Source organism: Giraffa tippelskirchi, chromosome 3 (assembly GCF_054371585.1).
Source record: "Giraffa tippelskirchi isolate mGirTip1 chromosome 3, T2T-mGirTip1v1.2.pri, whole genome shotgun sequence".
NCBI lineage: Eukaryota > Metazoa > Chordata > Mammalia > Artiodactyla > Giraffidae > Giraffa > Giraffa tippelskirchi.
The window spans coordinates 182434881-182458104 of record NC_137277.1 but is presented as its reverse complement, the minus strand read 5'-3'; the positions used below and the strand labels follow the sequence as shown (position 1 = coordinate 182458104).

At 53.3% G+C, this 23224-nt stretch overlaps 2 protein-coding genes across 14 annotated transcripts in view; one reads left to right on the top strand and one right to left on the bottom strand.

Moving 5' to 3' along the window:
* Window positions 1-2789: 2789 nt before the first annotated feature.
* On the top strand, window positions 2790-3782 carry GPR3 (G protein-coupled receptor 3). The gene has a single exon (XM_081575810.1). The coding sequence runs from the start codon at window positions 2790-2792 to the stop codon at window positions 3780-3782; it is 993 nt and encodes a 330-aa protein (XP_081431936.1).
* A 9250-nt stretch (window positions 3783-13032) lies between these two features.
* Window positions 13033-23224, bottom strand: part of WASF2 (WASP family member 2) — a 73237-nt gene continuing 63045 nt past the window's right edge. For 8 of the 13 annotated variants that reach the window (XM_081586371.1, XM_081586373.1, XM_081586374.1 and 5 more), the window contains 4 exons: window positions 22712-22836; window positions 20185-20340; window positions 17908-18425; window positions 13033-16917 (listed from right to left, as the gene is read on the bottom strand). In XM_081586371.1, coding sequence (XP_081442497.1) covers window positions 16760-16917; window positions 17908-18425; window positions 20185-20340; window positions 22712-22836 — 957 coding nt within the window. In that variant the 3' untranslated portion in view covers window positions 13033-16759. The remainder of the gene's footprint in view (window positions 16918-17907; window positions 18426-20184; window positions 20341-22711; window positions 22837-23224) is intronic. The other 5 variants (XR_014081016.1, XR_014081019.1, XR_014081018.1 and 2 more) reach the window with 4 other exon arrangements.

The following is a 23224-nucleotide window of genomic DNA, read 5'->3' as shown; positions in this document are numbered from 1 at the left end:
GATCTTTTTAGTTGAGGCATGTGGGATCTAGTTCCCCTGACCAGGGATCAAGCCCCAGCCCTCTGAATTGGGTGTGCAGAGTCTTAGCCCCTGGACCAAGTGGGAAGTCCCCGTCTCTAGAGAAAATAGGCCCAAAGGGCCTAAGGTATTCCCCCAAACTAACTGCTGACCACAATACCTGCTAACCATCCCAAACTCACCATGTCCAACCTGAAGTACAGTATCTTCCCCAGCCCTGACCTCCCCATGTACCCTGCCACTGGCCTGCCCCCTCCTTCTCCCTGCCCCATACTGACTGTGGGCACTGCAGTGGTTCTGTGCTGGGAGGATAAGTGGTGAGGCCTGGGATCTGGGCCCTCACCTGGCCTGGTTGATTCCAATGAGGATCAGAGCTCGAGCTGGAGGGAGGAGGAGGCAGCTATTTCCCCTTCCCCAGAACTGGCCATATCTGTCGCATCTGGAGAATTCAGCTGGGAGAGGTTCCCTGGGAACAGGAAGAGGTGGGGAAGGGGGAGTTCCTTCTCTGTGCCCTGCCCTGCCAGGGTGCCTAAGATGGGAGGCCGAGAGGGGCCCGCCCTGGGGACTGAGCTGATGGCTTTCTGCTTCCAAGTTCTTCCCGGCTCCCCGACTCCTGCTGCTTCGGGGAAGTGCCCCCCCACCCCCCACCCCCCGCTGGCTTTCCAGATCCTTGAATAAATAATTCAAGTTTTGAACTCTTGCCAGGCCCACCCCTCCCTGTGCCTGAGGGCGCCACTGGGCTGACATGATTGACGTTTCCCAGTTCCTTCTGCCAGCCCGGGCATCACGAGGACTGGCCCGGTCACTGTCAGCCCAGACCCTCTACCTTGTCCCGCTCACCTGGGGGCCCACAGTCACCTAGTATCTTCATTCCAGGACCCTATGACCCTCACCACAGCCTGGTCACTTCAGCACTTGTGACAGGGTCACGGTGACCTGAAGAACTATCACCCAGAGCCTCCACCTTCCCTTTCCTTAGCCACCACCTCATCCCTGAACCCCATCATGGCCCAGAGTCACCCTGACACTGCTATGGTTGCCCTGGGGGCTTCCTTCTCTACCTCAGCGTCTCGCTGCCACCATCCCCCCAAGATCCTGCCACCACGCTCATACCGTCATTCCACCCACCTCCCTGCTCCCTCGTGCTCCTGTCACCATCACCTCAGGGCCCCATCGTCTTGGCAACCCCTGTCATCCTCACCAGGGACGCCCATTCAGCCCCATCACTCTCTCTCCGTCACCTGAATTCCGTCAGCCTGTCTCTGCCACCCGAGGGTCCCATCACCTCCACAAACTCTCCGGGGCCCCTTGCCTCCGCTCCCTCTAACACATGACCCCCGCCACCTCCCTGAGACTTCAAGGGCTCTCGCACCAGCGACCCCGAAACCCCCGGCCCGTAGAGGGCGCAGCGTCAAGGACAGCGCGGGCCGACTCAGAAGGGGGCGGAGCCGCAGCCACGGTCGCTTTTTATGAATGGGGGAGCGGGCGGCACGAGGCCTCATTACTATGCCGAGCGGCGAGCGCTGCGCCCCAGCGCGACGCACCCATTGGCCAGCCGGGCCACTGACGTCACCAAAGCGGTGGTCGGGGGCGGGGCGGGGTGACTCACGCCGCTTCTCCCGCGGCCGCGGGGGCTTCTCGGGGTCCTCACACACCCTGCGCAGCCCGGACCCGAGCGCAGCCTCCCCGCGGCCCGGCCGCGCCCAGTCCCAGGAGGTGAGTAGCGGGCCCTGCCTTGGGTACCAGGCATCCGAGAGGGCACGCAGGATGCTGGGGCGCTGGGCAAGCGGTCAAGCTCCCAGCGGTTGACTGGGGTCGGAGGTTGAGACTAGGAACCCTGAGTCTGGGCTAACAGGAGAGAACCCAGGGTCTGGGTGATTAGAGCTGTCAGCTGGCTAGCCCGGCGTGGGGTGAGCACTCCTGCAAGGACCCGAGGCCCTGAAGGGACTGATGGTCATCTGAGTTTGGGCCGGCAGGAGGCGTCTGGGCCAGGACCCAGGCGTCCGAGCAGGAGGAGGTGTCTGACTTAGAAATCCAGACGTCCGGACAGGAGGCGGAGTCAGGCCCAACATCCAGGTGTCCAGGCAGAGGGAGGGATCTGACTCCGGGATCCTGGCTTCCAGCAGGGGGTGTCTGTCCCAAAGACCCAGAGGTTCAGGCAGAAAGAGGGGTCCGACTGGGGGCAGAAGTCTGGGCGAGTGTCTGTTGAGGGGCTGAGTTCCCAGATGTTGTTACCCCAGGAGTGCAGGATGGGGGCTGGCGGGAGCTTCACGAGCATTCTCTGGGGGCGGAGTCTGGGGCTGGCCATACTGAGAATCGTGAGGGGTCTGGCGAGCCTCAGAAAAGGAGCGTCATCCTCCCTGGTGGGGAGGGAGCAGAGCTGCTGTCAGTCTTGAGATGTCCCCTCCCCCGGTCCTGGGCCTTTCCCGGCTTCTCCGGGATCCTATGGGCCTCCATCCACTTATGGTAGTCCTTCATCTTGTCCTCCTCGGTCACACACGTGGGAGAAAGAGACCTGCAGGACTCAGTGAGTTAGAAGGGAGAGTGGAGCGACCCACCACAGGGATCCCCAGACCCCCGCTGGCCTAGGGGCATAGGCGAAGACAAGCGTATCCTGGAAGGCGTTTCAGGGCATGGGAGGGCGTGGGCAACCTGGGACCAGCCAGGTATCCTGAAGAGAGACCTCCACTGCTTCCACCCCTCCACCCAGCACCCTCCACCCAGCACCCAGCCCTGCCAGCTTCTCACAGGGCCTTTCTCCTACAGGTACCATGATGTGGGGTACAGGCAGCCCCCTGGCCTGGCTCTCTGGTGGCCCCGGAAACATGAACATGAGCAGCACGGGGTCCACAGAGGGACCCACAGGCCCTGCTGCACCGCTGCCCTCCCCCACGGCCTGGGACGTAGTCCTGTGCATCTCGGGCACACTGGTGTCCTGTGAGAATGCGCTGGTGGTGGCCATCATCGTAGGCACTCCCGCCTTCCGTGCCCCCATGTTCCTGCTAGTGGGCAGCCTGGCTGTGGCAGACCTGCTGGCGGGCCTGGGCCTGGTCATGCATTTTGCTGCTGTCTTCTGCATTGGCTCAGCAGTGATGAGCCTGGTGCTGGTTGGCGTGCTGGCCATGGCCTTTACTGCCAGCATCGGCAGCCTACTGGCCATCACCGTTGATCGCTACCTTTCTCTGTACAATGCCCTCACCTACTACTCAGAGACAACAGTGACACGGACCTATGTGATGCTGGCCCTAGTGTGGGGGGGTGCGCTGGGCCTGGGGCTGCTGCCTGTCCTGGCCTGGAACTGCCTGGATGCCCGGGCCACATGCGGCGTGGTCTATCCGCTCTCCAAGAACCATCTGGTGGTCCTGGCCGTTGCCTTCTTCATGGTGTTTGGCATCATGCTGCAGCTGTATGCCCAGATCTGTCGCATCGTCTGCCGCCATGCCCAGCAGATTGCCCTCCAGCGGCACCTGCTGCCTGCCTCCCACTACGTGGCCACCCGAAAGGGCATCGCCACCCTGGCTGTGGTGCTTGGCGCCTTTGCCGCCTGCTGGCTGCCCTTCACCGTCTACTGCCTGTTGGGCGATGCCCACTCCCCACCCCTCTACACCTATCTCACCCTGCTCCCTGCCACCTACAACTCCATGATCAACCCCATCATCTACGCCTTCCGCAACCAGGACGTGCAGAAGGTGCTGTGGGCTGTCTGCTGCTGCTGTTCCTCTTCCAAGACGCTCTTCCGATCCCGCTCCCCCAGTGATGTCTAGTCTCATCCTGGTGACTCTCCAGCCCTGATCACTACAGAATTCCAGAATGTTAGGTCCTCCAGGGCTTTGTTCCAACCCCAGCTCCACACCCCAAGACCCAGCTGGTTCTGGAGTTCTAGGACTTTGGGTGTTTCACAGGATTCTGTTCAGATCCCTGCAGGGCCCAGCTGGCTCCATGGTTCTAGAATGTTCTGGTGGTCAGGGTTCCAACTCAGAAATGTCCCACAGCCCAGATGGGCTTGGAGTTCCAGTAGGCTGCTGGGTGTTTCACAGTGCCATTTCAAGTCCCTGACCTTCCCCCTCCCTTGACCTTGACCATGTCACTTTACTTTTGCGTTTCTGAGCTAAAGAGTCGGAGAGGTTAGTTACTCCGTTGCCTAGACAAGAGAAAGATTTATCTGTATATATGTGCACATACAAAGAGAATATCTATTTATTATTTATTTATGAATTTATTTATGGGTGTTAAGGGGAAAAAAAAGAGACCCACACCTTGAAATCCAGGCCATACCAGGGTACTCCCAGTCCCCAACACCCTCATTTCTGACCTCAGTTCCTAGAGGGGGAAAAGGGAGAGAGAGAAACCACGTATTTTGTTATTATTTTTGCTTACTTTTTATCAAAGAGATCATAGAAACCAGAGCCTTCTCCCCAGGCCCGCCCCCCTCGGGTTTGCAGGGGGAACACACCAGCCTCTGGTTTTTTATTTTTTTAAGAAGCCATCACCTGAGAAACCGAGAATTCCTCTGCTCTGGGGGCCGGCTGCCCTCTGGTGGCCGTTTTTGGGGAACTGCAGCCGGGTCGGCCGTCGGAACCAGGCCAAGCAATCCCAGCTCCACTCCAGCCTGGTGTCCAGCACCATAGCCAGAGCCTGGGGGCCAGGTCTCACCCGGCGGTGCCCTACAGGAGGCAGGGTGCGAGTCAACACCTGAGCCCTCTGCCATCTAGGGTAGGGTCCCCAGTGCAATCCCTATTCCTGTTCCTTGATCCAACCCTCAATAAAAAAATGATTTTGTGATAAGATTTGTCTGTGCGTGGAAGGAGTGGTGTGGGGTGTGATGGGTGATAGCCTGGAATGTGGGAATTAGGCCAGGCCTGGGGGCCTATGGGGGGATCCAAGAAACTGGAGACCCAGGTGGCGTATGGCAGGCAGGTGACACCTCCCACCCCAGGATGCCAATCTGACGGGTTCCTCTATTCAGACCCAGGCATCCCCATACAAGAACTCCACATCCACCGGGACTAGAACTCCTGGTGCTAGACCCCCTTGGGTTTAGGTTGCTCACATCCTGCCTACATTAGCTTTAGTTTGGGGTTTTGGCATGAAGGATATGCTCAAGGCATGTAGGTGTTCTTAACAACAGCAGCCTCTTCCACTCACAGGTGTTTCTCTGTGCTGGGCACTGCACTAGTGTTCTGCATCCGTTATCTCACTTATGCCTAACAGGTATCCCCTGGCACGGGTAAGAACTTCTCCATGTTACAGACTAGGAAACAGGCCAAGGGAGATTCAGTGGTCAGCTCAAGGTCATACAGCTAGGAAATGGTAGAGCTAGGATTCAAAAGAGGCACATTTGCTTCCAGACGCAGGGCACTGTCTCCTGGCCGATGCCCCCTCATCTCCTGCCTTCCCAAGCCAAGGGCTTAGGACATTCTGGACCCTGCTTTGTGTCGGGGTTAATTTTCAGAGCCAGTGGCCCCATTTGGGGAGGTGGTTGGATAGGGTCTGTTCACTCAGGAGCTGGAAGGGCTTTTTTTCTATGCAAAGGTGAGTGATGGTAAGTGTTTGTGTGTACCCTTGTGTGCATTTGAGGACATAATTGTGTAGGACTCTGAATTTCAGTGTTTTGGAACCAAAAAGAACCTGTTCACCAGGTACAGGCAGGAGTAGGTTTGAGGTATGGCTGAAAAGGAAGCTCTGACTACCCCAAACTCACATCTATGCAGATGTGCAAAACCTGGAGTTGGGGCCCTCAGAGCCCCCCTATTGCACAGATGGGAAGACTGTTTCCCTGGCCAGAGAGCTTTTGCCTGGTGTTCAAGACTCCTCCCTAATAGTAGTCACAGGAATCCCAGGGGAGTGGGCATACCAACAGGGCTGGGTCACAGCTGGCAGAGGGCGGCCTGGGCTGAGCTACACACAGTGCCAATCCAGGCCCAAAGTGGGGAGGCTCCACCAGGTCAGGTTGAAGCTTACCTCCTCTCCCCACCTTCCTGGAAGGTCCTTGGGAAAAAAGTCCCCAGTCAGGAAGCACCTGTCCCATACCAAAGATCTCATACAACATCACCATGGCCCCTTTGGGAGCAGGGTTACTATTCAGTTCAGTTCAGTTCATTCGCTCAATCGTGTCCAACTCTTTGTGACCCCATGAACCAGGCAGCATGCCAGGCCTCCCTGTCCATCACCAACTCCCGGAGTCCACCCAAACCCACGTCCATTGAGTCGGTGATGCCATCCAACCATCTCATCCTCTGTTGTCCCCTTCTCCTCCTGCCTTCAATCTTTCCCAGCATCAGGGTCTTTTCCAATGAGTCAGTTCTTTGCATCAGGTGGCCAAAGTATTGGAGTTTCACCTTCAACATCAGTCCTTCCAATGAACATCCAGGACTGATCTCCTTTAGGATGGACTGGTTGGATCTCCTTGCAGTCCAAGGGACTCTCAAGAGTCTTCCCCAACACCACAGTTCAAAGGCATCAATTCTTCAGCGCTCAGCTTTCTTTATAGTCCAACTCTCACATCCATACGTGACCACTGGCAAAACCATAGCCTTGACTAGATGGACCTTTGTTGACAAAGTAATGTCTCTGCTTCTCAATATGCTGTCTAGGTTGGTCATAACTTTCCTTCCAAGGAGTAAGCGTCTTTTAATTTCATGGCTGCAGTCACCATCTGCAGTGATTTTGGAGCCCAGAAAAATAAAGTCTGACACTGTTTCCACTGTTTCCCCATCTATTTACCATGAAGTGATGGGCCCGGATGCCATGATCTTAGTTTTCTGAATGTTGAGCTTTAAGCCAACTTTTTCACTCTCCTCTTTCACTTTCATCAAGAGGCTCTTTAGTTCTTCACTTTCTGCCATAAGGGTGGTGTCATCTGCATATCTGAGGTTATTGGTATTTCTCCCGGCAATCTTGATTCCAGCTTGTGCTTCCTCCAGCCCAGCATTTCTCATGATGTACTCTGCATATAAGTTAAATAAGTAGGGTGACAATATACAGCCTTGACATACTCCTTTCCTATTTGGAACCAGTCTGTTCCATGTCCAGTTCTAACTGTTGCTTCCTGACCTGCATACAGGTTTCTCAAGAGGCAGGTCAGGTGGTCTGGTATTCCCATCTCTAGAAGAATTTTCTACAGTTTATTGTGATCCAGTCAAAGGCTTTGGCATAGTCAATAAAGCAGAAATAGATGTTTTTCTGGAACTCTCTTGCTTTTTCGATGATCCAGCAGATGTTGACAATTTGATCTCTGGTTCCTCTGCCTTTTCTAAAACCAGCTTGAACATCTGGAAGTTCACAGTTCACGTATTGCTCTCCCCATTTTACAGAAGAGAAAGTTGAGGCTCTGAGAGTAACGAATTTTCATTGATTCATTGCTGTCTTTGCGGGCAGCGTAAATTCTAGCTGGATGACACAGTAATAAAGAGAGGAACTAAAATATGATAATGTCAGAGTGATACATCCTCAGAGACAGGGCACAGGGAGCGCATGTATTCTTTAAACGAGGGTGCCCCTTGGGACTTCCCTGGCGGTCCAGTGGTTAGGGTTCCGCATATCCACTGCTGGGGACCTGAGTTGGATCCCTGGTCGGGGAACTAAGATCCTGCAAGTGATACGGAGTGGCCTAAAAATAAAAAGATGTGGATGCCCCCAAAGGCCTCACTGAAGGTGACATTTGATTTGCCTAAAGTCACGCAGTTAAGAGCTGAGCTGACCTGAGGGTTGAACCAGATCCTTGTGACTCCCAATCTGTTTCATTTCTAGGTGAGGGAACTGGTTTCAGGAGCAGCTCAGAAAGAGCAAGCAAGGAAACCAGGACAGGGAGCCCTGTCCTGGGCTAGGGAAAGTTTTGGGGGTCTCCAGGGCACCCCTAGACCTTTGGGAGGGGCAGTGAAGGAAAGGGCCTCCTGGCTGCCTCCGCCACACTCCCAAAGAGCAACCAAAAAGGTCCCAAAGGAATAGGGCCAGGGGCCCATCCCATCCTCGCTGGGCATGGCCCTTGGCCCCCTCCTTGCTTCTGGCTCCAGGGCCCGGCAGGGCCAGCCTCATTTGTGGTGGACCCTCACGCTGCGAGTCCTCTTCTGTCTCCGTGTGGTTGGGTGGTGGCGCTGAGGCATTTCTGGAAGGCTGCAACTTCTGTCTCGGCCTTGAGTCCTAGGCCCACACAAGAGTGTCTGAGCCTGTCCCCGGGATGGGGTCTGTGTGCGAGGTGGGGCCCACTGGCTTCTCCTTCCTCCTGGGATTCTGCAGGTACATCTCAGGTCCTCCCTGTACCCCAGCTCTGTGTTTCCTCCAGGAAGCCTCCCTGGCTCAGCCCTCCTGTGGCTGTGAAGATGCAGTTTATACACCTTGCTACACTTCTCCTTAGTAAATATTTACAGAGAAGTTTTACCTTCCTCATCAGAATGGGGGCCCCTGAAGGCTGTGTCCCGGCTCCAACCGAGGGAGGGCCCCTGAGAGAAGGGACATGTCTGCCCCTCAAATTGAAGCTGTCTACGTCTCTTTCAGCCTCAGACTTCAGCCTGGGGCTGCTCATCATGTGTGCGTGTATGCCTGTGTGTCTGTGTTTTTCGGTGTGGGGAGTAGCCAAACCTTCCAGCCTCTCTGCCTTAGCCAGTTGTCCAACCCCATGTCTGATCCCACCCAGGAGGGTAAGCTGGGCAGTGAGGGCTTCCTGGCTTGGAGGAGGCAAAGGCTGGGGCCCAGAACCCTGCCTTCCTGCAGGGGTAGGCCTCAGGGTCGGCGTGGGGCCCTTCTCTCCTCCCCTTCTTCCCAGGTCCTGTGGAGGGGGCAGCCCCCACCAGGGCCATGACCGTTTCTCCCTGCAATAAGTGAGGAGACAGCAGCTATTAATATAAGATGAGTTCGCGGGCTCACAGCTTCTGCAGGCTGGAAAACAGGCTCCTGGGGCCGGGGGCTGCGGCAAGTCTCATCTGTTAGATTTTCTCCTGAAGCCCGAAACCTGCCAACCCCGCACCCTGCAACTCCCTAAATGCGGAGACAATGTGTGCACACAGGCATGTGCACACATGCCTATGCACACAGGCACACATGTGGGGGTCCAGGTTCCTGGCTGTTTAGAGAAGAGTCACACATGCACACACATCCAGAAGCGCATGTATGCCCAGTGTGTATCTGCACACTGGTATGCACACCTGTGCACACAGATATATCACATGCACACAGACTATGTCAACTTCAGGTGCATATGTTCTCATGCAGAAGCACATACCTAAATGTATGCACATGCCCCTGCACAAATATCTATGCACACAGACACAGAGCCTTGTATATACTTGTGTGCACACAGGTCCAGGCATGCTTGCATACCCAGACCCATCTGCACACCACAGCACACCCACACATATACAGACACAAAACTACCCATGTGCATCGAGATGGCATCAGAGTCATGTACACACATGTGCATACAGGACTACATTCAAGGACTTGTACATGTACATATATGTGTACATGCATGTCTTTTGCACACAGTGTGCACACAGTCACACATGTTCCTCACTGTCAGTGTTCAGCAATCATGAATTCACAGGCAGACCCTTGGTTTCCAGCACCATCCGGCTGGTTCAGCCTCCCCTCCCCCCAGCCTCATGACAGGCAGCTCAGGCTCCTGCCAACCCGTGTCTGCCCTTGGCTTCCCACCCCCGGGGGTCCCCAGATCCCTGATTAACCCCCTCACTAATTGGCCACCAGCCCCTTGACTTTGCTGCAGGCCTTCTCGGGAGCTGGGAGCGAGAGGCTGCAAATTGGCCAAGCAGGTTGGGTCTGGGGAATAGAATGCAAGGCAGGGCGGGGGTGCTATGAGCTCAGTGCTGAGCCAGAGCCAGGCAGGGTGCCCCTCTACCAGGACTGGAGGGGCACTGGCATCGTACCCTTGTGGGAGGGCACTCTCTAGGATTCACATGCACCCAGTCACCTGAGCCTTCGCTGCACACTTTTACACACACTAGTCATGTGGCTGGACATGCTCCAGCCCACTTCACACAAATGCATGTGAACATTTGCACACACCCACATACACTCAGGAAAAAACCCATTAATCAAAATCTTACATGTTCATAAATTCATCTTTCAGATACACAGAGACCACTGATGTATGTACATCCAAACACACTTCACCTAAATGCCCAAATGTGTCACATGTATACATGCTTGCAAACACAAATTTACATGCTAGACATGCCTATGAATGTACACCTAGGTATACCTGTAGGCATGTAAGAACATACATCCACACCTGTACACACACACCCATAGAGTCCAGGCATGTGTGTGCACACCATTCATGTGTGTGCCTACCGTGACGGACTCCCAAATAGCCACAGAATAAGAACTCCCACAGCCAGCCACTGGCTTTGCGGAGGAACAGGGAGTTTGAAGTTCCTGCAGTCTACAGAGAGAGGGGTGTGTGTTGGGAGCAGGGAGTGGTGGAACTTGCCTAATACCGAAGCCCAGTACTCCCTCTGGGTTCTCCTCAGCCTCAGGGCTCCCAGACAGGACAGAGGTTCTGGCTTTTGCTTCTCTAGTTCCTGTCTCCTTGGCTCTGGGCCTGAGCCCACAGCGAGTTCTGCTTTCTTGTAGACAGCCAGAGGCATTGGAAAGCAGAGGGTTTCTACTTTCATGCCTGCTGCCAACTTGCTGTGTGACTTTGGGCAAGTTGCTGTACCTCTCTGAGGGTCTGCCTTTTCAACCATAAACTAGGAATAAAAAGCTTGGTATTGGCCATCCTTCCAGGATTGCCTGAGGAGTCCATGGGTTCATCTTTATGGATGTGCTTTACTCAGGCACACGTCTGGGAGAGGTTAGTTCCCAAGACAGTGAGACACTGGAGTTGTGGTGGGGGGTCGGTGTTGGGTAGAATACATAATCTTGTTGAACTCCTCATTGAATAGGGGAGGGAGCTGAGGCCCAGAGGGAGCAGCAAGGTGGGAGCTAGAAAACCTGGCCTCTGACTTCTCAGCCAGGAAATCTGCTCCTCTTTAAATACGTATGCAGGGCATGAGCAGGTATGTGCACAATCCCCCAGGTAAGGGCGGGGACGCCTGCCTGCTGCAGTGGGAGGGTGTCTCTGCAGAATGCCTGCCACCGTGGTACCGAGCCTTCTACCAGGGAGAGATTCTTTTGGGTGTGAAAGGCTTTATTTTTTTGTCCTCTAGCTTCAGACCCCTCACAAGACACTTCTCCTGGGGCTAAGGCTGGCTTTGGGGAGCACCTGAGACAGCTCCTAGCTTCCTGATATAGGAGGGAACTAGCTGACAACCACCCTGGAGCAGCACTTACAGGAAGTGGTGCCAGGTTGCCCTGGCCACCAGGCAGCCAGGAGGGGGCAGTGAGGAGCTGGCCGAGGCAGCACAGGAGGAGGGGTGGCTCCTGAGGACTTTGTGTGGTTTGCTTGCGCTTGTGATCCTGTAACTGTGTGCTGCTCTGTGCCCTCGTTTGCACAAAGATAGGATTCTGTGTGCACAGATGCCCGCATCTGAACAGGTGTGTGCATATATTGAAGTTGTGTCTGTTGGAAGCCCCAGCCCATACACAGGGAGACCACTTTGTTCCAGGCAGTTGAGGGCATGGGGTACTTCTAACTCTAAAGGTCTAGGATAGCAGGCCCCCCATTCCAGCTCACTTATTTCAAAGCAAGAGCAAAATTAACCATCACTTGTAAAACTAGGCACCAGGGGGTAGGTAGGGCAGTCTGTAACAGAAAACCTTTAACACACCCCCTCTGACACCAAAGACCATGATCCTCGATGGAGAGATTCTGAAAATGGTTTACGTTGCGTGGTGGGCAGAACACGTGCGAACTGTGGCTCTGCTCTTGGTCGGCTCTGCGATCTTAGGCAACTCAATCTCTCTGAATCTTTTTCTCAAGTGTCAAGTGGGAGACCCGTGGTTGGTGAAATAAACTGTAGGCAGTCTCGGGCAGGTAGTAGTTGAACGCTCATTCTTCTCACGACTAGCCCAAAGAGCTGAAGCTCCCAAGTGGAGGAGCCGGAATTTAAGTCAGACTTCCAGCTGCCCAGAACCACATTCCTTCCCTCCAATTCTCCAGCAAGGGCGGCTCCCGACACCACCATTTTGTCTTCTCCCAGGGCGGGCGTCTGGCTGCCTGTCAGTCACCGGCCTCGGGAAGCCAAGTGCTGACTAAACACAGGCCTGAGCAGGAGGGTGGGGCGAGGGGCTCCGCTGGGGCCAGCCGGCTCCCGCGCCCCCTCCCCGGCACCCCCACCCCCAGCGATGAGCTCAGAGTGGCTGGCGCAGCACTTGCTGACAATTCAAAACTTCTGCCCCCTCTCCTGGGATACCAGTGGGTGACTCTCTCTCAACAGCAGGCGTGACCAGCCAAGTCACCAACCCAGCTCCCACCCCTCTCCCGGGGCCGCCCCACACCGTCTGCTGGGCTCAGAACAGGGAATCCGCTCATCAATTACCCCCGGGGACAGCTACCCGCAGCAGCTGTGGTCAGAACAACCGTTGCTTCCTGGGTAGGTCATTTTTTTAGGGTCAGAAGAGAAACCCAGACCTGTCGCCTTCCCAGGCAGGAGAGAGGGGGCATGCGGCAGCCTAACCCTTTTATCGGATTCCACTGTAAGTCATTCTATTTAAGGTAAGGTGCTCAGGTCTGAGAGGCAGACAAGATGCCGGCTAGATGCTGGCAGGCAGCATCAGCCTTCTCCTGCCTGATGTGAGGCGACCCCCCCCGCCCCCCCCCACCCTCAGCACACCCCCTCTCAGCCAGTTGAGGAGGCCTCCGCGTCCCCGGGTCTCCTCCTAAATCAACACCCCCACCTCCCACACAGGACGCACCAGCCAGAGGCAGAGGCCCCCGCCCTCTGAGCCCACCCACACCGACCTCCCTCTAGAGCTCTGGCCACCACCTGTGGCTATCAATGTCACCCCCTTGGAACTGCTTCTCCCATTACACACGTACAAGTGCGCACATGCACGCACACACACATACACACACACCCCAGAGGTGGCTGCGTGGTTACAAAGACTTTTATCAAATTATTTAAAATGTTGGCATTTATGTATTTGCAAGTATACATAAAACAATTACATGGAATCTTCAGGTCACTTGGGGTGCTAACGTGTTACACACATGAACCTGGCAGGGACTCAAGTGAGACCAGGCTTGGAGGCATAGGACTTTGAAAAACTGGATGTCCTTCTCTTCTAAGGACCTGAGAGGAGCAGGGTGAAGAGGAAAAGGTCACTTCAGGGGTTTGGCTCAGCCCCGCTGCTCAGATCTCATCTGCAGCTCCTGTCCCATCTTCAGGGGAAGGGCCCCATCTTCAGGCTGTACCCCCACGACATACAAGCCCAGTCCCTAACATCTTCATGTGGCAAACACACCCAAGAATAATCCACTGGACCAGGTCCTTATAAATATATTTATATCAGAGAAAACAAGGCACTTTGGGAGCATTACGGCTCACTCTCCTACACATACATCATTCTAGACAGAAAGTAAAAATTGGTTAGTTTCTCAAGTGAGTTAACTGAGTAAAGTTAATACAATAACAAAATTGCTCCCTAGCCCTTCCTGAGGCACGGGATGAGGTGCATCTCTGGGCAACACCTGGTATCCCAGGTCAGCTGGACCCTGGTAAAGCTCAAAGCCTGACGACCCCAGGAAGCCTGACATCTCTCCTGAGCAAAAGCCCCTGGCCTTGGGGCACTGCCCCCCTCCCCAAGCCAGGTGAGGGGGGGCTGCAGTGGGAGGCAGGCAGAGAGCAGAGCTGGGACACGGTGGGAATGCTTAAGCAGGGTCACCAAAGCCACAGAGACCTCAATCTGTCCGAGCTGGCGCTGCGGAGCCGGAGGATCGGCGCCACGGGAAGAGATTTCACATTAGCCCTGACAACACCGCCTCGGCTCTGCGGTGACATTGGCCAGGGTCGTTTCTGAGGGGCGTGCGAGCTTCCGTTGGAGGCAAGCTGGAGCTCGGGCCAGCTGCTCTGAGCCTCCAAGGGATCGCTGAGCCTGCCTCCTCCCCGTGGCTGCTCCTTTGGAATGTACTCATCTCACAACCAAGGCAGAGCCACAAGTCACTTCTGACACTGCCGACTGGAAGCTGGGCCCCTGGGCCACAGGAATGGGGGCAGGTCCCCTGGGCTGGGAAGAACAGGGAAGGGAGGTGGCTCCTTGCCTTCAGCCGTCAGAGTCCTTAGGGGCCATTGCTCCACACCCTCACCAGCCTCAGCCCAGTTTAAATAATCACTAAACTTAGCTTTCTACAATTACAAGATTCCAAAGACGCAGTTACCTGCACAGGGTCCTTTATCATCTTAAAGAGCTCTGGGTTTAAAGAAGCTTTTTTTTTGGTGCACATATGCATAAGTAGAGCCCAGAGGGCCTCTCGGCTGACTGGGTCCCCAGCCCCCAGAGCTGAGGAGGCTTCGCAAGGCCGGCTGCTACAAAGCGCCGAGCTTGGCTGCATAGATTTTAATGAGAGCGTCAGGCAGAGCTGTGCTGTTGCTCTCCGGGACTTGCAGATCATTACCAAACCAGCTGTAGGATGAGAACACAGCACATCGAAACCCTAGGAGGTCACTGAGCTAATGATCTAATCCTACCTTCCGCAGGCAGTGCCCCTCCCCACCTCCTCCTGCCCCCAGCCCTCTTCCATGGCAGGCTCTGTCCATTCCAGAAGCCAGGCCAACACCGCCCCCTTCAAGGTCAGAGCAGGATGATACAAGCAGTGCTGGCTCCCCCTTTTCCGGAAAGGAGGGGGATGGGGGTAATTCAGTCAAAGCCATTAGGCCCAAACCCTGGCCTGGCCAGGCCCCAGGACTCCTATTTGGGAGAACTGCTGCCCTCTGCCCGCTGCTCTGGTCACTGCTCTGGCAACAGCTGGGGGGCACCTTCAACAGCCATTTTAGAGTTCCGAAGAAAGCACCTTCAGCTTCCTGAGCGCACAGTGGGAGGCACGGCAGGGGTGCACAGCGTCTGGCTCTCTCAGCACCGGAGCCTGGTGCCTGCCTGGCGCGCGAGACGCCCTGTCTGGGGAGACAGGCGGGCACACTGGCCTCTTAACGGCTCCGTCCCCATGACTGCACGCTCTCCTCAAGCAGAGCGGCTGATGAGGGCTTTGGCAATTACTAGAACCATGTGCTGTGCTGGGGGGAGACAGATCCTGTTTGTCTTTGTTTCAGGGCTTGGAGAGCTGGAGAAGCCAGGAAAAGCTGGTTTCAGCCTAAGACGCTATACAACAGAAGAGAAGAAACCTCACTGCTGGCCAAAGCTGACCAGTTTTTTTCCTCAAGAATAGCACCTGTGTATTAGCTTGGGGAAAAAGGGAGGAGGGAGGGAGGGGACATCACGGTGCAGTGAGGAGGGGAGCTGGAAACAGGACCCAGAGTCATCCTGCCTCCCAGCCCGCCTCACGGCTGCCAGGCCTCCCCACCCCACCTCCCCAGGCAGCTACCTGCAGCAGCTGCCAGCCTCAGGGACTGAAGTTTCCACAGTTAGCAGGACCTATGCTTAAACCAGGAAACAAACGGGAGAGGAGATGCAGAGGAATTGAAAGCAGCACCTGTCCCACTGCCTACCCTCTTCCTCCTCTCACTACCTTTGCTGGTCCCCCAAAGGGGCAGCTCTCAAGGCCAGGTGCCTGCCTGGTGACAGGAAAGGGGGAGCAAACAACAGCAAGAGTGGCCACGAGGGTCTGAGCAGCACTGACAGGCATGGTGTAGGCCCTGCGCCCTCTTCCTGGGACTCCCCTCTACAGGGAGGTCTGGAGCAGCGCAGAGCCCGGAATCTAGCAGGTGCCCACGATTTGGTCCCATAAAGCACAGGTGACTAGGAATCAGGAACTCCGGGCTCGAGTTCTGCCCCCATCCAATGGTGTGGCCATGAGCAAGTCACTTCCCATCTCCAGGCTTCAGCGTCATTCAACCCAAAGACTTCCGCCTTCTTCCAGTCCTGCAGCTCCGAGTCTCTGCTTGGCTCCTGACAGCGGCAGAGGCTCAGATCCCTGGGTGTCAGAGCTAGTTTGGTCATGGGTTCTAGAGGTGAGAACCGGGCTGTGGTGCTTGGAGGCACCTGGTGGCGAGGGAGTAGGTATTTAAGGGACACGGGAACACCACATTCAGGGAAGGGAGCCTGGGAGGGAGGCAACCACCGCTGCCTTCAGAAAGGCACTGTTTCTGAGTAGAGAGGGGTGCGAGATTTCTTTACGGGCTTGATGGCTCCTGGAATAAAGGGCATCTAGACACAGAGATGGCTTAGAAAGGCAGCCTCACCCTGTGGATGAGGACAGAGGGGTGAGGCACTGGGCCTGCGGCTGCTCCGCCCTCTCAGTGCTTGGGAAAGGGGCCAGCAGGCTTCAGGACCAGAAGATGGCTGGCACTATGCAAAGCAGCTGAGGGCAAGGATTCTGGAAGACTACAGAAAATGGCTCCTGGAGGAAGGCACCAACTCCAATTTAAACCCAATCAAAGCGATGTGCTTTGGGGTTTTCCCTTCTCTTCAGTGGGCAACAGTCACTTGAAGGGAACAGGGAACCTCCCAGCTACTGAACCCCAGCAGCCCCATGGGGCCTGACCTCGGGGAGACGGGAAATACACAGTGATTTGGAGGAAGCACTTGGGATATATCTTTGGTTGCTTCAGGGAAGGCTCTGGCCCCTTGAAATTCTTTTTTTCCTCCCTTTTCTTCCCCTTGGGACTGTTGGGGTAGGTATCAAAGGCAGGTAGGAAAGAAAGAAAAAGGAAGTAGGCGGCAGGCAGAAGAGTTAATCCGACCATTCGTCTTCATCAAACTCAGAGGAGTCATCTTCCGAGTCGCTGTACTCCACAGCAATGCGACGCGACAGGATGGTGGCCACGTCATTGCCCACAACGTCCCGCTTCTCTTGTTCCCGCTGCTCCTCAACCCTGCGCAGCTGAAAGCCTAGTGGGGGAGAGAGAGAAGGGTTAAGAAGGCGAGACAGTCTCTGAATCCACCCAGGACTGAGGAAGAGGGAGTGGCCCCTGGTGGTGGCGGGTACTGGAAAGGACAGCTAAAAAGGAGGATGCTGGAGGAGAGCAAAGAGGGAAAAGGGGAAGCCGATGAGAGGTCAGACAGGCTTTATGACACTGTGGTCCCAGTGCAACAAGAGTGTCTCAAAGGAGCCTGCCATTCTTCCAGGCTCCCATGCTCTCAGGCTGGTGAGGACGGTACTTCTCACAAGGCTTTGAGTGAGGAGTGGCTGTCATACCCCATATAGCAAGCACTCAGTCTGCCAAAGTCATCGATTTTCATGGAGTTGAGCTGCCTGAGGTTGTCTCCTCTAGACAACCCTTCAGTTCACTGAGGATCAAACAGAAGAAACCACTCTAACCTCCTGGGACCAGAACCAGCCTCTGACAGAGAATAAATGCTCCAAGATGGGAAGGTGATGATGAGGGAAGGGAGGAAGGCAGGGTGAAAGGAAGGAGACATGGAGACAGGCGGAAAAAGGGAGGAAGGAAGGAGGTGGGAAGGCGGGGGAGAGGAGCGGAGAAGGATAGGAAAAGCAAAAAAGTGAAGGACAGGGAGTGTCTGAGTCCAGATGAGGAAGTACCTTCCAAGACAGTGATTCTTGGTTTTCTCTGGGGCACAAAATGAATGCAAGAACACACAAAGCATAGATTCCCAAGGAGTTCAAAGATCCCAGGTTAAGAAGCATCACAGGTTAAGAAGCCTTTACTTTAAACCAAGGTGGAAAGAAACAACAAACCTCTGCCCTTTTAGAGTGAAGCCTTTCTTCAGACTGATCTGAAGTCTAAAGTCCTAATCTCTCTCCACCCAACGAAAGCCATTCCCCTGGAAGGGCAGAGAGCCCCTCGTCCACCCTCCAGTCAGTCATCCCAGCTGCACAGACAAGGCATCATGATCCTGGACCCACCACTGGGGGTTTACCTTGACGGATGGCTGAAAGCAAGTCGCTGCGGGCATCGCTCACAGGAGGCAAGGAGGACTTGGGCTTGGTGGTGTCAGAAAGTGGCGGAGGAGGTGCAGCTGGCTGGCCATCTGCACCACTGAAAGGGGGTGGAGGAGGCCCTGGAGGAGGGGGAGGGGGCGGAGGGGGAGGTGCGCCTCCTGCTGGTTGGGACAAGGGAGGTGGTGGCAGAGTCGAGTAGTCAGCTGCCGGCGGTGGGGGAGGAGGTGGAGGGGCAGCAAAATCAGGGTGAGGTGGGAAAGATGGGGGTGAAGGTGGTGGCAGGGTCACTGGAGACCCAAATCCTCCAGGCGGTGGTGGGGGTGGAGTGTTTATCATCGGAGGTGGAGGCGGAGGGGCAGGTGGTGGAGCAAACCCGGGTTTGGGGCCTGGCGGAGAGCCCAGAGGAGGAGCTGGTGGTGGGTGGCTTGGGCTGACCACACTGGACCTTTTGAGTCCAGCTACGCCAGACCCTCTTTGGTTATTGTCTGCCGGGTAGCTGAAAGGACAAAGAAAAAAGACCCATAATCACTCTCAGGATGCAAACACCCACCTTTATGTTAAGCTTATGTATTACCCTAGGTTCATTCTGGTTGACAGTATCATTTCATTTTGGGTCAAACAGAAAGAACAATCTGGGGATGGTCAGAAATCCCAAGCCTTGAAACGGGCAGCTTTGTAAGATAATGAGCTTCCCATCAGCAGAGGAGTAGAAGCAGAAATTGAGAAATACTGCCTGAAAAAAAGTGGACTTAGGAGTTCTCTAACAGGTAAGGCTGGCCAAGACCATCTCTTAGGTCCCCCTAAAACCTTTCAGCTCTGCAAGGGAAGGCGCCCTCCTGAGTCCTCCTCTAAGAGGAAGGGTCAGCTCAATCCTGGAGCCAGGACTAATAAGCCATGTAAGAACAAACCAAAATAAAAATTCAAACACCACCACCCACCAGGCTCCATTCCATAGGCTATTAACATTCACCAGATCTTGTGAGGGCAGGAAACTCAAGCCAAGGTAGGCAAACCTGACCAGGGTACAGATTTAGGTGAACGCACCTTCAGTGCTCCTGTGGAAAAACTTAGGAGAGAATGAGGGCCTGAGGGTCAGCAGAGATGGGAAATGAATGTGCTGCCAGACTTGACCCAAGTTGAGGGAGGATTAATGCTCACCTCTCCTGGGTCAGGCCTGCTCGCCTGCAGCGGCGAGGTCTCAGGCCATGTGTGAGGCTGAAGGGCCTCTTTTTCCACCTTTGTGTCTGTCCTACACTAATAGCTACTCCTTAGGAAACCATCCATCTTGGAATTTTCCACAGACCTTGGAGCCTTACTGCATCCAACACAGCAACCAGCAGGAAGTGATTTGGGAGGCAGAAGGAGATTTGGGATTAATGGTTTCAGACGCCAGGAATGGGGAGGGGGGTGGGGGTGACAGCATGGCTATAGGTCTCCATCTGATGGGTCCTCAACATCTAGCCTCCGATTAAACAGTGTCCAAGGAGACAAATGTACCTTTCAAAGCTCTCACTTGTTAGGCATCCAAAGAAAAGTAACTATTTTTCCTCAGGAAACACTGAAATCTAACACTCCTCAGATCCCTCCCCTTTCCAGCCATTACACGCTAACTCTTACTGTATACACCTCTGCCAGGGACACTGACAAACATCAAAATGGTCAGATCCTAAGTCTCATCTCTTTCTCCCTTGTTTCATTCTTTCTGGAGATTCTATCCAAAATGAAATGGAGCAGAGGCAACAGGAGAAAAAGGTGACTACTTGCTAGGTTCCTAGACAACTGGGGAGAAAGGCTATTCAATATTTTATGGACAGCAGCAGATTATATCACTTTATTTCATGTTGAGTCAGAGCTAAGCAAAAAAAACAAGAAAGAAGCTGGTGACCTCTCTCTGTTCAGGTGTAGCCAGTAGTTAAGAACACAGGGTCTGGAGTCAAATTGGACTGCTTTCCAATCATGACTCTGCTTCTTACTGGCGGTGTGATCTTAGGTAAGTTCACTGACCTCTGTGCTTCACTGTTTACTCATCTGTAAAATGGGGACCTATCTCAAGAGGACTCTTGTGGAGGTTAAGTAACACACATAGTGTTTGGCATACTGCCTGGTACCTTACAGACAATAAATATCGATTATTTCTATTATCTAGACTCACTTGGCTGGAGTTACTTTAGTGGTCCTGTCCTGGATTTGGAACTTTTACTTTGTTTTTGAGTGTTTAACCACCCAGAGTAAATAGAAGAGATACCATTGTTTACCTGAATTCTGCTGGTGGGGGAGGCAAGTTGTCCTCAGAAAAGGAAGGAGAAGGTGGAGAAATGGAATCTGACTGTGGTGGTGGTGGGTAGTTGCCTGCATCCACGTTCTCAACAGAGCCAATGCTGCCATTCTGGTACACCAAGGTGGGTGGATACCTGATAATGAACCCAATGCCAAAATTGTTATTTAAAGCCTGAGTGATACTCTCTTGCTTTCTTAAAAGAGCCCACAAAAATGCATTTGATACAAAAGCTATCAGGGAGGAATAAAATTAGTGTATTGCCCATATAGTTTTTGTTGTACTGAAATTTTATTTTAGGACTAAACATTCTATTGCTAAATATCTCCTAGATACTTCTACCCCTCCAAGTTGCTGTAGTTGTTAATTATTTTATTTTTTAAAAAAAATTTAATGGAGTATAGTTGATTTACAATGTTGTGTTTCAGGTGTACAGCAAAGTAAATCAGTTACACACACACACACACATATATATATATCTCCACTCTTTTTTAGATTCTTTTCCCATGTAGGTCATTATAGAGTACTGAGTTGAGTTCCCTGTGTTACACAGTAGGTCCTTACTGTTTATCTATTTGATACATAGTAGTGTGTATATGTCAATCTCAATCTCCCAATCTACCCCTCCCCTTTCCCAGGTATTTCTGTTGGATTGTCTGTAAAAACGGGACTCAACACAGCTTATCAAAATCATGCTGTTCCTTTCCTAGTGCTGGCCTTGTCACACTCAGCAGTTCTTTGAAATTCTCTCCCAAATGTTAGGAGGAGCCCAGACCCAAATCCCAAAGTCTGTCTTGCGGCAAAGGGCAAAGCCAGGCCCCAAGGCTAGTGAGCTGCAAACACGTGACTGGCACACAGCCTGGTTTTGAGGTCGGCAAGCCTCTGGAGTGCTCAAAGGCCAAGGAGGCATCTGACTACAAAGCCAAGCTGAGGATAAATGCAAGTTGCTATGTGGTAGCTGGATGTGGTCTCTTATCTCACAAACCAAGCTGCTGATTCAAGTGGGGTGCTAGGGCTGGCCTCATGAACACCTGTCCCTCATAGTACTAGGCCGTGGGCGAATTCACTTTGGGTGAACAGCAACAAACTTCCACATAAGCAGGAACACACCAGGCAGCAGCTAACAAAGTGTGGCCTGTTCCGTTCCACCTCCCCTTTCTTTCCACCACTGTTGGGTTATAAGGAACTGATCTAAAGTAGACCCCAGGGAGAACAGAGTTGGAGGAAACTAACTAAATCAAATGATGCTCTGACGTAGAAAATCCCTAAGGCCTGCAGCCCTGTAGACCTGGCACATCTCTTTACAGGTTCACCAACAAGCACGTCCAGGTAGAACAGCCTTGTAGCCTGATCCCAAACCTCTCGGACAACAGAATCACCATACACATACACAAACGTAATAGCTGGCTGGCATTCTGAACACACAAGCTGCTGGTCTTAAGAGTCACTGAGCCTTCCTATGGCAAGGGCCTGTCTGAACAGGATGAGATCATGGAACAAAATGGCCCCTTTTTATTGGGAGGTGAAGGTAATGGAGGTACCCTCAGGGCTGATTCCCCTGTAGAAAGGTTCATTTTTTCTTCTCACCATCTTCATCACTCTTTAAAACAAATCTCTTAATCTAGGAAAAACAAGTGTCAGAAGTGTCAAGATTTCTAAAAGTCAAGAATTTCATGGTAGAATTATTCCTAAAAGCAAGAACAACTCAATTCTTTCCTTTTATCATTCCTAGACACCCGGCACGGGCTGGCATGGTTCTCCGACAGCCAGGATGCAAGGTATTTAGGGGAAAACCCGGGTGACATTTATGCCAGGCAATCTCGGGAGACTTGGCTTTGAATGTCACACAGGTCGGACACCAGGATAAGCATCAAACCAAGCTTCAAAACCATCCCCCCCTTAACCCTCTAGTGTGATTTGGTATTGGGAAATGGGGTCAGACTGACATCTACTACTTCTCCACAGAGATATATAGCCTCAGTACTGGCCACACGACCTTTCCCACACTGTCTCTGAGGTCTGCTTTCAGTCCCTTGGCCAGCCTCTCTCCTGAGACTGACAAAGGCTGACTGAAAAGTTGCTTTGGTGATGTGCACAAATTCTCTGCCTGGTCTTCCCTACTCCCATGAAATGTCCAGTTCTTAGTCACGACCTTCAAATCAATGCTCTGAAGGCAAAGGACTCCTAAGACCACTTTTCTTCCAGTCTTTCCTTTGAGGCCCTCAGACATCGTAAGGGCACTAGAAGCCATGGGATTTATTTTCCAGACCACTCTGCTCACCTTATTTAAACTGCTGAGCCTCTAGATTTTTTTTTTTTTTTTTTTAGCAAATTTTAATCACCAGATGGAGGTACTTTAAAGTAGCTGATTAGCAGTGGTACTGACTTAAGCCACACAGCCCAACTTTGGGGGTACGAAGGGTGTCACACCAGAGCTGTCAGACTGCTGCCCCCAGTTGCCCAGACCCTTCAAAGAAAGCTACCAAGAGGACAACAGCAGCACCTACCGAGAAGGCTTTTCTTTGGATTCCACAAATTCTTGACCCATCTTCATTTTCTCCCACTCTTCCTTACGTGTCTTGATTTTACGTGGGTTTACATTTCCTCGATTTGGATTATCTTTCTTTTCTTTCTATAATGAAAAGAAACAGAAAAGCTTAATAAACACTTCCCAAAGTTCTTCATTAAAATTCCACCCACCTTCATGGATATACACCCTAGAGATAATCTGCCTAGACAACATTCAATAACCACAGAACTTACAAAACTGCTGGGTTTAGAGTGACCTGCTGCTGCTGCTGCTGCTAAGTCGCTTCAGTCGTGTCCGACTTGGTGCGACCCCACAAACGGTAGCCCACCAGGCTCCCCCATCCCTGGGATTCTCCAGGCAAGAACACTGGAGTGGGTTGCCATTTCCTTCTCCAATGCATGAAAGTGAAAAGTGAAAGTGAAGTCACTCAGTCGTGTCCGACTCTGAGCGACCCCATGGACCGCAGCCTACCAGGCTCCTCCATCCATGG